The 14,802-nt window shown below is 37.6% G+C and overlaps 2 protein-coding genes across 3 annotated transcripts; both read right to left on the bottom strand.

Moving 5' to 3' along the window:
* Positions 1-1,974: 1,974 nt before the first annotated feature.
* Positions 1,975-5,707, bottom strand: LOC111947375 (regulator of G-protein signaling 21-like). Of its 2 annotated transcripts, none has more exons than XM_023954376.2 (5): positions 5,323-5,707; positions 5,022-5,072; positions 4,644-4,708; positions 4,346-4,512; positions 1,975-4,248 (listed from the first exon to the last, which is right to left on the bottom strand). In XM_023954376.2, exons 1-5 carry the CDS (start codon positions 5,400-5,402, stop codon positions 4,060-4,062), a joined length of 552 nt encoding a protein of 183 aa, XP_023810144.1. In that variant the 5' UTR covers positions 5,403-5,707; the 3' UTR covers positions 1,975-4,059. The 2 variants fall into 2 exon arrangements, with proteins under 2 accessions (XP_023810144.1, XP_023810145.1); XM_023954377.2 differs by having other exon boundaries at positions 4,644-4,705; positions 5,323-5,610.
* A 3,619-nt stretch (positions 5,708-9,326) lies between these two features.
* si:ch211-117l17.6 (regulator of G-protein signaling 21) lies at positions 9,327-13,077 on the bottom strand. Its single transcript, XM_004068104.5, has 5 exons — positions 12,901-13,077; positions 12,729-12,821; positions 12,386-12,441; positions 12,114-12,280; positions 9,327-10,788 (listed from the first exon to the last, which is right to left on the bottom strand). Exons 1-5 carry the CDS (start codon positions 12,966-12,968, stop codon positions 10,603-10,605), a joined length of 570 nt encoding a protein of 189 aa, XP_004068152.1. The 5' UTR covers positions 12,969-13,077; the 3' UTR covers positions 9,327-10,602.
* Positions 13,078-14,802: the final 1,725 nt, after the last annotated feature.

A 14,802-nucleotide genomic window follows, 5' to 3' on the forward strand; every position in this document is an offset into this window, starting at 1 on the left:
AAAAGTGTTGTAGCTGACGTTGATAAAGGCGTATAAGATTGGTCCGTGAAATAGAAAGTTTGAATACGTGAACCTTCCCAACAAAGATTGCAAAGCACAGGATTTCCACAATTTCTGCCTCTAGTTGCTTTCCCCGCTATCGTAATTCCTGGCCGATGACTAAAGAGATCTTTGGTCACTTGGTTTTGTTTACAAGCTTTGGTTCGAAACAGGATAGTCCGCTGGACGGCAGTCTGAATAGAGACCAAACGCAAGGTTCAGGACTCGATCCAGACCAAATGATTTTTCCAGTCTGAATACATCCTTAAAATACAGATGCCATGATTCTACTTCAAGAAAAGTGACCTGAACGAATGAGAGCTTTTTAGCGACAAGGAAATGTCTAGTTTGAAGTTTGACACTGGATCCACAACACACTTTGTTTGCTTAAAAAAATCCACATTGCTTGTTTGAAAGTAATGTGGCTTTCAGCTTCAGGCTTTTAGCTAAACTCTAAAGAACTAAGACTGAGCTAAACCACAAAATCATAGTCAGGTGGGGAAGGTTAATTACTTGCTAATGAACTCTGGTGCAGGGGACTTCAGTGTGAATGCACCAAAGACCAAAGAACAGGTAGAAATCTGTCCTGAAGAGCCATAAATGAAACCCTTAACACTGAATCTCTAAAAGTGTTTGGTGCAAGGCCTTTCAAATGGGTAATATACTATTTTTTTGCAAAACTACTGTATTTTTTTAACTATAAGTTGCTTTGAAGTATAATTCGCAGCCGCCACAAAACGCATAATAAAAATGGGAAAAAAAGTCATGTGTAAGTCACTTTGGAAAGTAGTTTCACTTTTGAGAGAAAAGTATGACACTTCTGAACAAAGCTACCAAACCGAGCATAATGCTGCGTCCATACTAAATGCAATTAACATTTACGTCCACTACCTCCTTTTTAACGTGTCAAAATTTGATGCTCAATGCTTGTCCAAAAATGAGTTTATGAACTAGATGAACCAATCGCGTGTGGGAGGAACTTCCGTCAAATTTTGTTGCCTCATCGCTACAAGGACGCATTGACTGTACATCTCATTTACAATGCACAGAAGACATGATGATACTGAGATATAAGGTTCGTTTGTTTAGAAGAGCTCTACAAAATCATAGGTAATCACATTTCCAAGAATGAGTTCAGGAGATCATTCAGTGTGTTTTTATCTTTTTTTTTTTTTGGTGAGGTTCAACATCTAGAGTAAGAGCCGTGTCTGGATGACGGCGCTATTAGTGCTACTTCTGTATCTCTTTAACCCAGTTTGATGAGTTGCCGTCCCGCATTAGTGTAAGGAAGGAAAAACAAAAACAGGAACAATAATGTCTCGATGTAAATAAGAAAAATATCATAAAGATCTGTAAGAGAATGATTGCGTTCTCCTCTGATTGTTTTTGATGGCGCTTCTTCTTTTGTGTTGCTGTCAGTAGTAAATACTGAAAACAGACATCTACAGTGACCTCTAGTGGTTGTTAGTGGGAGTGAAATAGCTAAAGGGCACCCAGTTGTTAGTGGGAAAATAACAAATATATGAGACATTTCTTTTTTTAAAATCACATAGACGTTGCTTGCTCCTGAGTCAAAATGGCCAATCTACACAAAAAAAAGACTTATATTATGAAAAATACGCTAATCAGTTTTTGTTTCTTTTTGATTTTTTCCACTCCCTGATTGGAAGTACTGTGTGTATTTCTTGAAATACCGGTACTACCCCCTAATGAGTAGCTGTTGTAACTTTTGGGATTTCTCTAGACTGTTTTTGTTTTTACTGTTTGGTTTGCTCCTGAAAAGGCAGTAAAAACAAGGCAAACCAAATGAAGGAGTAACATTAATCAGTATCATCCTGATCCCAAACGAGTGGGACCAAACTCAAGGTGAAGGGAGCCATCAGGGCAAACAACCGCACTTCTGTGGACAGCAACAACAAAAGTAAGTCTACTTACTTTTGAGGAGATTATTAAAATAATTTAATGTCATTCAAATTTATTACATCTTTCTACAACAAACTGTACTCATTGTGTGACAATTTACAATAAATAACACAAAACTCAAATTTAACTTAACTCCTTAACAAGAACAAACATTCAAACCATGTGCTTTAGAAAAAAGTACTCTCAGGAAACTTAAGGAATTTTAACATCCTGTCATGCTATGTGAAACATCCTATTTCTATCATTACGCAACCCAAATGTGTTATCACGCAGAACTCTTTCACACTGCAGTGCTGTGGTTTAGAAATCAGTTGGTAGTCAGCCTCTTTGACAAATTCAACTCAACATCAGCAGCTTCTAATTGGAAAATTCAGTGTTTCAGTAGTGCAGCTAGTTTAAAAAAAATGTTGTACTCATTCCAATTTTCAACTGCAACTATTAGATGTTAAACATGCATCATCATGTTCAGTTTAGACAAAAATGTATATTTACATGCATTTGATTCTACAATCCTAAGGTTGATTAAGGGAAAAAAAAGTATCTTTTAACGTGCATCCTCCATTTCTTATAGATTTTCTTTTAAACTTAGTGGTGTCATTATTATCGTTGGGCCAGCTCATTTGCAACAGCTTATATTTGAATGCCAACATTAAATTTGTCTCTTATTTACGCTGGAGTTTTAGGGATATAAAAAAAAAAGTAAAATTTACGAGATTAAAGTGGAAGTGAGAATATACAGTTCAGCAGCAAGTGAACGCCGTGCGTCAGCAGAGCAGACCAACTTAACTTAGTTGAACGGGTAAGCTGAATGTTTATTGATAATGTTAAAAATGTTTGGAAGCTCATTTGTTTGATTTACGATTTATTAATGTTTTATTTGCTTGCAGGATTTCTGCAGCCCGGTAATGCAGCCATCGGAATACCCTGCAGCTGTCCACTTCAATCCTTTCTTCCTCCAGGAAAGACAAGATCTCAGACAGAAGTCTGTGTGACGCTTCTGTCTGAGGAAGCATCACTTTTTGGCATTTCAACGTTCTTATGCTAATATAACAGACTATTTTCCTTTATCTTTGTTGTTTTATGTTGAAATGAAACGTTTCATCTTGAGGAGGGGACATAAGGAACACTGTTTTCCTTCCGCTTTGGTGTTTCTTGTGAGCATGACATGACATAAGGTGACAAATGCACTTCTGGGTATGTGAATGAAAAGGGCATACTAAATTATCGGTCCTCGAAACATGTTTCTGACCTCTTTATTTCACAAATGAAACTCCGCTTTACCGACACTAAACCCCATAAAGCTGGCTACACTATCAACAATTTGATTTGAGTTGCCAAAAGGTTCAGAATTTATTTGTTTTTGAAACCTATCCCTGAAATAAAGTTCTACAAAATGCTCCACATTTTTCATCTTCAAGCAAAGCTCTGATAAACGGACAACTTTTTTCTCGTTAATTTATGACCTTTTTCTTGTGATTTAACAGTTATGTTTTTTTTCTCGTAAATTTACAACTTTAAAGTCCTAATTAAAAAAAAAAAGTTGTTTTTAAACTGGCCCAAAACTCTGTCCTACTTATTCATACATACACACTGCGAAAAAAATAAAATAAAAAAATCTGGCTTTGCATCTTACATCCTCTGTTTTTTTTTTTTTTTTATCTGCAGAGGAAACACCTCTGAGTAAAAGGCCAAAGGGGGGGTCCATTGAAAGTTTTGCTTACACAGCTCTACAGTCAGAGCAGAAGTGCACCATCCTGCTGATTCATTCAGTGTCCGAGACCTTCCGTTTCACAAATGTCTCATCCTGTGCAGACACTGCCTACAAGGCCGCTAACGCGCTGACTGCGTCCTGCTTCCTGCTTCCTGCTTCTGCACACTCCCCAGGTGTGTGGCTTGCTTTTGGACGGGGTGGTGGTGGTGGTGGTGGTAGTGAGGCGCAAGGCCAATGTTTGTGCTCAAGTGCTGCAGTGGCTAACCCTCCCTGCCCTCCCACCCCCACCTCCTCTTCCCTCTCTCTTGTCAGTTCTTCCTCTTGAAGGAGCTCAGACATTCCAGTTATAGGTTTTACGTCCTTTCTCTCTCCTCCTGACTGCACTTTCATCCATTTGTGGTGTCAGCAGCGAGGCTTTCCAAGAGACCTCTATAAATGTCCGAGCGGAGAAACCGTGGGTACGAGTCTCTTTCCATCAGCCCATAAACTATCTTCTGAGCTTCGTCAAAGCACTGCGTAGTGGGAGTCTTGACGTTCCTTTTGATCTGCTCTCGAGTGTGATAGTCAATGTTGATCTGCAATGAGACACACAGATAGGAATGAAGGGATTTAAGCCAAGAGTAAAAGATGTGAAATTTTACATCTTGGCTTTTTTCTCTGTGCTTGACTTACCTCTTTAGGTGACTCTGCTTTGATAAACTGCTCATAAATCTTCTTGGCCTTTGAGGACATTCGGTATGAAGACCTACTTTTCTTGTAGTCCTCACAGGTGAGCCAGAATTCAATATTCTCATCACTGTGTTCAGATTTGAGAAAGTTATGAAAGGTAGCCAGTCCATCTGGGGAAAGAACAAAAACAGAACCCTTTTTTATCCCTATTCAGCTTTTTATAAACCACTTATTTTGTTTAAACTCAAACTCAATTTCATGTTTGAACAGTCTTTTCATTCTCAGGAGTAAAAAAACCTACATTTAGACTCAAGCAGCCTTTCCAGTGACTGTGACCATTGTTGGGTATCGTCTAAACTTAGCCTGCTGGGAGAGAATGTAAGTTGGATTAGTCAACAAGAATCCAATTTGTGAAAAAAAAAAAAAAAAAAAAAAGAAAAATCAAGAGGGACGCAGATGAAAACTGTTCAGAACCTCATCACAGATTGTATTGCTTATCAAATTCAGACAAAAATGTTCAACCCTGAGATGTGGTACTGTGCGTGCATACTTTGCCAAAGCAAACATTATGTCTCTAGATGATTTGAATCTTTTCATGATGCCATAGATGGAAATGATTGGAGACGGCTGGCTATTTTAAAACTGAAATGTATGCAAAACAGTCCATAAGCACGTTTACCTCGACGTTTGGGAAAACATGCACTGGAGTCGGCATATAAAGTTCTTTCCCCTGTGGAGAAATGAAGTAGAGAGAATGAAAAAAAAGTTTGCTGGGATTCAATTACACAATAATACATTTGTCAGTCCTTGCAATGTAAGTAATTAAAAAAGGGAAGCCATTTGAAATGCTCAATATCTGAGTTTTAGGAAGGTGTCATGAACCTTTCATTGATTTGTTTATAGTTTTCTTAAAAATCTACTAAAGAAACAATCACCAAGCACAAATTCAAATTGGAAACATCAGTTAAAAGTTCACTCACATGTTCCTGTTCCTTGTACTGTTTTCTCTGTCCATGATGAAGTCCTGTCTCTTGAGCGGTTCCTCGATTAAGCTGGTCATTGTTTTGTCAGCTCCAGAGTTTCAGCTTCTCCGTCTTGAACATGCTGCGACTAAGAAGCACTCCGAAAGACCCCCCCACCTCCTCCTCCTCTGTTGCGTTTTATACAGAGGTTTCCTGTCGCAATTTACAGAGGCTGCTGTGATGCATCAGCAGCTCAAGACAGACCAAAGAGGAAGCACTCCTTCCCCCTCCTTGGCTTGAATCTCCTCTCCTCCAACTTCACAGTTCGAAGCAACACATGTGTGGCTCCCTCCTCTTGATGCCTCTCTCCCTATTATCTCTCCTCACTTCTTTTCCTTTTCCCTCTCTGTACGCGTCTGATTCCCCCTCCTTACTCAACTGACCAAACAAACAACAGGCTCAAAGCGGACTGTGTTCCCATTATTTTAAGTCGTGCTGCCTGGATGCAAATGAAAGTAACAGAGATAGGCAAATTGTGACCTTCTCACGTGCGTTGTAGCTCTCCCACTGCATGAGACTGAATATGTTTGCCGTTTTGCCAGCTATTTATTTCAAAAAGAAAGAAAATGGAGAATTAGTCGAAACTAAACCACAGCCACATATGAGGAAGAGGAAATAGCAAAATATTGCAACAGAAAAGCTGAGTGAGTGGGGTGGCAGGAAGTCAGGCAGACTGACACGGCTTTCATGACCCGTCTCCTGTGTGAAAATAGTGTTTAAACTTCAATGTGAGCCGAGGCTTGACCAAAACTCAAGTAGTGTACAGAAGAAATTCATTAACGTTAAAAAAAATGGTCATCACTCATTAGAAATGTCACTAAATTAATTCAAAGACTCAAGAGACAAAACTCGAGATTTTGTTTTATTTTTATTAAAAGGAGTAAAAAAAAGTCAATGAAAAGGAAACTGAAAGTTGATTTCTAAATGCTTTCTTTAGATGGGGACTTTCCTAGAAATGAAAGGGGTTGATACGTATCAATTTTAAGAGTTAAAAGTAACACTGCTGCCAATGTCAGCAGACTCACATTTTCGCTGGAGCAAAGCCTCTTTACATCTGAGCCTGTTCGTTGTTAAAGGGACTGGGAACTGACAGGGGTGAGGACAAACAACTTGGGTCGACCAGACATCGAAAAGCCCTCAGAGAACTTGCAGTAAACTGGACAGGGCCTTGGCAGGAAATTTTGGATGACATGAATCCAGTAAAGAAATGTTGACCTCCTTTTGTTTCATGAACACCACAGATTAAGAATCGCTTCCAGGTATTTTTCATGGTGTTTCAGAGTTTTTGCCCAAAGCTCAAACAGACATGAAAATGTTTCAAGTTTGTCAGGAATTCAAGAGTTTTTTTAGTTTTGAAGATGGCAGTTCTTGGAGTTTGCATGTCTCTTTACAAGTCCACATTAGGCTTAATTTCTTATTGAGGCAGTTCATATTAAAGCTTTGTCTTTCTCAAATAAAACCCTTGTATAGTCATAACAGCTGCAACTCGAGTCCAAGTCAAGCGCTTAAGTCCTCATCTCAAGAACAAAGATCAAAACTGCTGATCTTAAATCGATGTTGGAATGCTTGACACTCAACAACCAACCAAGGGGGTTGAGAACCACCAAATGGTTCCCGAGCATGGCTGTGTCTGCAGCTCACCGCTCCCCCAGGGGATGGGTCTAATGAGGAGAACAAATTTCACACACCTAGGTGTGTGTGACAGATAGTGGGACTTTAACTTTAACTTTGAATCTTTTTGTGTTGTTTTGCTTAAGCAGTCGGTCCTGAGTGACTGCTAACTTGAATTGAAAAGCATTAAAAAAGATCAAATTAGTTATCTGTAAATAAAGTTGCTGTATTTTTTTTTGCCCAAGTATTTTTAAAATAAGTTTTGCAGATGAATATACGTACCTTCATTAATTACAGTTAAAGCTGCTCTAAATATTGTATGAAAATAATATAATTTGAACTTCAGTACAACACCTTTTGACTTTAGGTAGATGAGACTTTCTCATAGTTAAAGGCAAAATTACTAGTGCATTACTGTGTATAATTTAAATATTTTAAAGCTGATAATAAACAGCATTTGGTCAGTGCTTTGCTTGTTCCAGTTTGTTGTGAATAAATTTGAGCATTTATAGTCTGAGGTGTAAAAGTCTGATTTAAATGTGTTTCACACTCAGCCTTCAGACTAATGATTTCTTTGAAGTGACATGGTTGAATGTGTATTTATTTTTATTTTTGAAAAAAAACACACAAAAAAAACATGCTTTTACATACTGCTTTCTTGACCAAACTGGTCCTCTAGCTTGGGATCATTGAAATCCATATTTAGCCCAAAAATGGTTGAAGGAACTGAAGCGTAATAAAAGTTATAATCTATAGGAGGGATTTCATTAAATATCTTTGAATACACATTGGGCATCAGATTTCCCCATCAAGTGTTTAACTGTTTTGTGTCACTGTCACTTCCTTCAAGCAACCATGGTAACAGTGCTGTGCAGTGAGAAACAGTGACAGATTGTGTGTGAAGTATAGTACACCATGTGATGAGGACGATGTGAGACCTTCTTGATTTATCGAGAACAACCCCTGACACCTAAGTTTACTCAGAGTTATTGACGTATTATTTTGAAATGAATTGTGGTTTTCTTAATAGAAGATGATAAGAAAATTGTTTCATCCTGCAGTTCATGTGCTTCTCATCCACAGGTGATATACTGTACATAATCTCATTCATTCACAATACTTCTTTCGCAAGAAAATTTCTCCAAAAAAACTGTTAAATCTGGTTGGATTTTAGGTTAAGTTGATTGATCATTGTACCCCTACATGTATGAGTTGCAGGATTTAGCTATCAAGTCAATGGGATTGTTTATGTTTCAAATATTTATAATCCATTCTCAAAATATTCACACAGTTGTTAAAAGAGACTAACATTTTTGGGGGATTTGTCCTAAACTGTTTCAGAAATGTAAAACACTTTGATTTATGAAAAGCACACCCTGTTATATTATAGCTAACAAACTCAAAAATAATCAAGTGAAATTTGACATGGGGAACAATTGTCTGCCCAAAATTGTGTGCAAAATTGCACAAAATGTAACAGATTTTAATTAATTCCTACAAAAAAGAAACTCAAATGGCAGATTTAATTAGAATCAATTACATGAATACAAGTGACTCATGAGTGGCTGAATAGCAATACTGTGTCTAGGCTTTATAAAATGTGATGTATGTTTCAAGTGTCACCACTCTCCAGAGTGAATCCTCTTTCACAGAGATGTGCAATTGTCTGGTCTGATATTAGTGCATCACAAGTCACATGCACAACTAATCCATTTATTACACAGCTAAGTGGAATAGCTGTGCAATAAATGGACTAGTATGAGGGTAGAGTAGTCTTTTTTGTGCTGTGCTAAACTTGCCTTAAATTGATTATAATATTGTTAGTGTTGTTTACTTTCTGAATATGTGGCTGAATGACACTTTCTGGAATTTTGTTGTGCATGTAACATGTCACAATGATGATAAAGTCTGTTCTATTCTATTTTAATAAATCAACCTAATATCATTCTCAGAATTGGCAATTCACAAGAGATTACTTTTTTGTAAGGGGAAAAAAAGTTTGTATTTTGAGGTGTTTTACTAAAAAAAACATGGTCCTTTGCAAAGGTATCTGTTCCTTCCCTGTCTGCATTGGGTGAGATTATTCCCCTAACAAGGAGACTTGTTCAGGCAGTTACGCTTCAGGTTGTCTGATGACTGTGCTGTCTGTCAAGTTTTGGAGCTGTTTTTAGCTGCCTAAGTACTCCTTTTTAAGGCAGAGTTTTTAGGAACAAGGGGCATTTACAGAACAAAGTGGGTTCAAAGGTCACTGACGAGTTGGTTTTTTTTCAAGGGTGGCAAATCTTGTTGATTATACACAAAGTCAGCTGTGCACCTAATTAGATCAGACATGTGACCAAAAACAGTATCAGTTTAATGAGCGAGCAGTGGAAACTTTGCTTTATTTGATCTTGACTCATACCCCGTGTTCACCAGTCAGACAAATGTTAAGTGCTGAAAATAGCAAAAAAATATTAAAAAGTTGTGACATCACCAAATACAAGAAATTATTTTGAGTAAATCTTCCATTGAAAGGTCAAGAAACACGGAAAATCCAACTTCTCCGAGATGGAGTGATAATATTACTCCATAAAGCATTCATTTGCAGCTTTATCATTAAAGCTTTATCTCTACTAGAACAACCATCTTCAAGCAACAAACTACATATTGCATTCCGACAAAAAAAAATAAAAAAACACTTGCATTTTACGTCCTAAATATCTTTCTTGAAAAACTTCCCTTCTTAATCCTTATTATGTACATTTTTTGTAAATTTTACCTGCATGTGAAAGCATTGACTGATTACCATTTGCTCCTAAAGCCACATTTCAACCCTTGTGCTATCTTAGATGACCCCACCCTTACATTGACGTGTTCTCCCTACCATGACAAAGGTGGATAAAAGTGGAAAGATTTCATTTAAACCATGGACACCAGTGAGGTTCACAAATCATTGAAGAAAAAAGGTTCAGCGCACTGTCTAGTGGGTCTAGATGACCCAACTCCCTATGGTAAAGTGCCTAGGATAGTACTGTAATACTGTTTATAATACACTGTTTATAATATATTGCTTGAAAATATTTCTTATGGCAAGCATCCACTTTCAATGAAAAGTCAATGTAAACGTCTTGGGCTTCCGTTTTCAAAACTCTCGCATTCACGTGGGGCTATGCATGTTTTAAGTCCGTTCTTGGGCTCTACATACAAAATATGTATCCATTTAACGCGCTTTTAAATTTAAACCAGTTGAACTTTGACCAATTGTGGACTCGGATTTGATGGTGAAGTATGGATGGTCTTCTTTTCTTTTTAGAGAAGTACCAACCATTTGTAAAAGCATCATGAAGGAGAAATTAATGATTACAATTTGTACACGGCAAGAATTATATGACACCAAGTCTTTTATGTATCAGAATAAAAGAAAAAGTCTGGAGCAAGATTCACAAGATTTGCACCGCTTCAACCTTTTCCACAAAGCCTCTGAATACATGCGCTAGTATCTGGTAGGAATAATCCAGTCTGAACACTAAAAGCCTCTGCAAAAACTGCGTTCAAGAAACCACAATCAGCACATTCTTGGACGCGCATTACATGCTTGGTGTGTATGTAGCATAATAGAAATTAAAAGCTCTCTGTTGCTTTTTGGAGCTAAATATACCATAGGGTCCTGGATTTTAAGTTCAACCTTAAGAAGGCATCTGAGCTCAGGAATCTGGGACAAGAGTCTGATTGCATTAGCAGGTAAACATGTTTCTGGGCCTCATCAAAGCAGGAACGACTCGGTTTCTCCAAAGACCTCTTGATCTTTTCCTTTACATGATGATCTACGTTGATCTAGAGGAGAAAAAGTAGGAAAGTCAAGAATAACAATTCTAAGACGAGCCTTTATCCACATTATGTAAAGGCCTGCACAAATAATTTGTAAAGTTCTTAATTTTACTGTGTTAGTGGTTAAAACACATCGCCATTAGGTTAACACCCATCAATAGCATAAAAAAAGGACTTTCCAGTGTGTAGAAGAAAAAAAAAAGATGAAGTCCTGTAGAGCAAAAGTTTGAAGCTTTGGATAATCGTGCTGCAACTTGTATAACAATCACAAATCTACATCAAAGCATACTCTGTTGGCTCATCGATCATGCCCGAGCATGGTACAGAGAATTTATAGCCCTCAACAGTTTGTTATAGGGCTTAGTTTCTGCAGAAGTTCATTAGAAATGCGGCTCTGAGGGGTAGGAGGGGCACTGGCGCTGATCAACCCCACCCCCTTTCCTTTCCCTGTTCCTGAGAAATCTCTGTTTATGCGCTCCCTCACTAGTTTACACACACACTTGGGTTATTTTTTCAATCCAACTATTGGGTTCTTCATGTTTGTATATATTTTTTGGTTACTTTTTTTGGAGAGTTATTGATCTTTTGGGTTATAGTGGTTTCATATTAACTCAAGTAATGTTTGTTTTTGTTAAAATGACCCAAGAAAAAAAAAATTTGACTTTTAAACCTTGGAGTTGGGTTGAATACAACAAAACTTGTTTTATTTTGAACTATGGAGTTTTTAGTGTGCAGTCCCTCACAACCCCAGCCTAACATTACCAGTGCAACAAAAATGGCAAGCAATATTGGAGCTATCTAATGTATACAGTTTTGAGCGATATTGAAGCTTGGATGAGGAAAATGAAGGCGTATATGGAGCAAGTCGTATGCAACTGGCTGTATGGAATGTAGCAGGGAGCTTGTGATAAGCCCAGCGCTTTTTTTATGTCACAAATAGAACATTTTTCGAACTGCATTTTTTCATCTTCTCCTGATTCATTATGATTTGAATAAAGAAAAACTCAGAAGTGCAATTTTGAGCTAGATTTTCTTAATAAATGTCCTCCAGAAAATTCCACAAGAACATGTTAAAAACACCAAAGCAATTTGTATCAGAGTGGGTCTTGGGTTTTTTCTTCAGTGATTTAGGCTTTAGATGAAAACAAATGGTGTAATCTTGGAAAAGATGAAATCCTATTTATTTGGCATGCGGATTAACATGCTATAGCATGTAGGAGGCTGACGAATCCCACAAGTTGCTTCATTGACTGGTCAAATTTCTGCTTTTGGCCCTAGTAAAAATAAGAAATGCATGCATATACTTATGGTGTGAGCTACGCCTAACTGACCTCTCTGCTGGCTGTAGGTTGGATGAATGTCTCGTAGATCTCCTTGGCTTTCCGGTGAAGGTCATCTGGAGAAGTTGTTGTTTTAAAGTCCTCACATGCAAGCCAGAACTCAATGTTCTCGTCACTGAACTCAGACTTCAGGAAGGCGCAAAAGGCTTCTAAGTACTCTAAAAGGGAATAGATGGAAATTCACGTTCATTAAAATATTACTCAATAAAAGTAGCTCACATATCATTTAACAAAGGAAAAAAATACAAGTAAACAGATCTTACTTTTATTTTTTAACACTTTTTCCAGTGACCAGTGGCGTTTATGGTCTCCATTCCAACTGTTAAAGAAGACAAAAAAGGTAGTTTTCACTCTAATTAATTACACAACATTTAACCCTTGTGCTATCTTAGATGACCCCACCCTTACATTGACGTGTTCTTCCTACCATGACAAAGGTGGATAAAGGTGGAAAGATTTCATGTAATCCATGGACACCAGTGAGGTTCACAAATCATTGAAGAAACAAGGTTCAGCACACTGTCTAGTGGTTCTAGATGACCCAACTCCCAATTGTAAAGTGCCTAGGATAGTACAAGGGTTAAAACAATTTTCATAATATCCTACCTGAACTTTGAAAGGCAGATATCTTCGTTTTTATTTGCTTTCAGGCTGTGGACCTCATTTTTTCTCCTGTTTTGGATGAGTCCTTTTTCAATCCTAAGAAACAGTCCATGTTAACTGGAAAAATTCATAAAGGAACATAAAGGACTTTCTATCAAAAATCCATCTAGCTTACCCTCTGGTCCGCTTCATCAGATCCTTCATGTCATAAAAGCGCATCTTGGAAAATAAGACTTTGGGCATTTTACCATTCCTGATTTTTCTTCTTCAAGGAGAAAAAGAGAAGAGGCTTTTGTGGTGTGAGTGAATGGGATTAATCCCCCCTGAGCTCCTTTCTTAACCTGGCAGGAAAGGTATGAGTTGCATGACGCAGAGGGCATGCTGGTGCAGGTATTTGGACAGCTGATATATAACCATAAGGCCGACTGCTATTCAGACCCTGCTGCTGTTACTGACTCTCAGCTGTAAATTTCCTCTGGGAAAGGATAATTTTAATGGATATGTTTTGATCATTTATGGGAAAACCTCTGCCATATGTATGATATCAAATGGATTGTGGTAATATATTTGAAATTAAATACCATAAGAGGGATCCATCCATCAATCAGTTTTCCCAAACCAATATGTCTCTTTCGGGTTAACAGGGTTGTCGGAGCCAGTCTCTGCTACTGTTGGGCGAAGGTGGGGTACACCCTGGACAGGTCACCAGTGTGTCAAAGAGCAAATAAGAGGGATAAATTAAACAAGTTCAAACATCAAGTGTAAACTTTGATCAAGACTTTGGGGCTGCACAAAGAGGACGTGTCCCTCTTTGTCTGTGACAGCAAATACCATTCAAAATGTCTCGAAACAATTACAGGATTTTTCTGTAATGACAGGTCTTGCATCACTGGAATGTATAAAAAAAAATTGAGATAATTTTTAAAAGAGTAACAAACATGTCAAAAACCTTATCGTTTCCTATACGGTGTAACACTCCACCCTAAATGTGTGATACAGGCTGTTCTACTATTGCATTAACTTTTTGATAGACTTTGGTTGCACCACCGTTGTATAAAATGTACTAGTTGTCATAGATAGGAGACTATTATGTCAAACTACTTTGTTGGATGATGAATTTACAACAATCTATTATCAATAAATTATTATTAATGAATTCTACATTAGTGGTGTATGCTAATAGTAACAAAGTCACTTGCTGTGGTTTTAGGTTCTTGCAATTTTGTTTTACTCCATGGTAAAAAAAAAAAGCTAGAGGAACCTAAAAAAGCCTGTCGTGTATATCACTCATTCAATTGAGTGAGTGATATTCAATAAGTCAGTTGCGGACGTCCTCTGGAGCAACTTGGGTTTCAAAGTCTTGCTAAAGAGCATTTGTTGAGGGGAAAAAATGCCAAATAAATGCATTTATTAATTCCCATATATCTAAATTTATTTCCAACTATGGAAAAAAAAACATTATTCACTTCTGTTTTTGCTTTTAAATAGTTAACTTCAGGCAATTTTGGAGCCCAAGTGGTTTGATTCATATTTGCATCAATGAGCGTCAGGGTTAACGCGCTAAAATTTCATTTGACGAACTAACACAAGATGAAGAACTGTGAATTCTTTTAAATTTCTTGAATACAGAAAAAAAAAACATCTGCAAAAAATGCCGTTATAGAACAAAACTTTAACGAATAAAAAGGGTCAAGGAACGTGCACAGCAGCTGAAACATGCACTGAGTCACATTGGAGCTGTACTTAGAGAAACAGGAAGTATGCAAGACAAACTCATGCATATTGAAACAAAAGAATTACCCCGGATACTCTGAGGACATCCTTTTTCAAGGATCTCCACCCTTAAAACCATTTTTTTTGCAATACTCACTAATTATGGAGAAATATCCACATTAATTCTGCCAACTTTCACGATAAGAAAAAACGACAGTTCCCCATGTCTGATGCCCTAATGGACATGGAAACTTTCCAACTGCAAATCCATTGACAAAGCTACACATGTCAGTGCTTTTGTGTGTGTGCTTCTCTTGTGGCTGCCCCAGGGCTCTCACTGTCTCAGGTATGCTGGTTTGTTTGT

The sequence above is a fragment of the Oryzias latipes genome, chromosome 4 (genome assembly GCF_053564925.1).
Source record: "Oryzias latipes strain Hd-rR chromosome 4, Olatipes_Hd-rR_3.1".
NCBI lineage: Eukaryota > Metazoa > Chordata > Actinopteri > Beloniformes > Adrianichthyidae > Oryzias > Oryzias latipes.

What these genes read in the sequence shown, in the direction of transcription:
- si:ch211-117l17.6 (XM_004068104.5), bottom strand. Translation starts at nt 12,968, where the DNA reads ATGCCCAAAGTCTTATTTTCCAAGATGCGCTTTTATGACATGAAGGAT. An exon ending in CTGATGAAGCGGACCAGAGG is followed by an intron (nt 12,822 to 12,900) that starts GTAAGCTAGATG and finishes ACTGTTTCTTAG; the next exon opens with GATTGAAAAAGGACTCATCC. An exon ending in AACCTACAGCCAGCAGAGAG is followed by an intron (nt 10,789 to 12,113) that starts GTCAGTTAGGCG and finishes TTTCTCCTCTAG; the next exon opens with ATCAACGTAGATCATCATGT.
- LOC111947375 (XM_023954376.2), bottom strand. Translation starts at nt 5,402, where the DNA reads ATGACCAGCTTAATCGAGGAACCGCTCAAGAGACAGGACTTCATCATG. An exon ending in AAGGCTGCTTGAGTCTAAAT is followed by an intron (nt 4,513 to 4,643) that starts GTAGGTTTTTTT and finishes TTCTTTCCCCAG; the next exon opens with ATGGACTGGCTACCTTTCAT. An exon ending in AAGCAGAGTCACCTAAAGAG is followed by an intron (nt 4,249 to 4,345) that starts GTAAGTCAAGCA and finishes GTCTCATTGCAG; the next exon opens with ATCAACATTGACTATCACAC.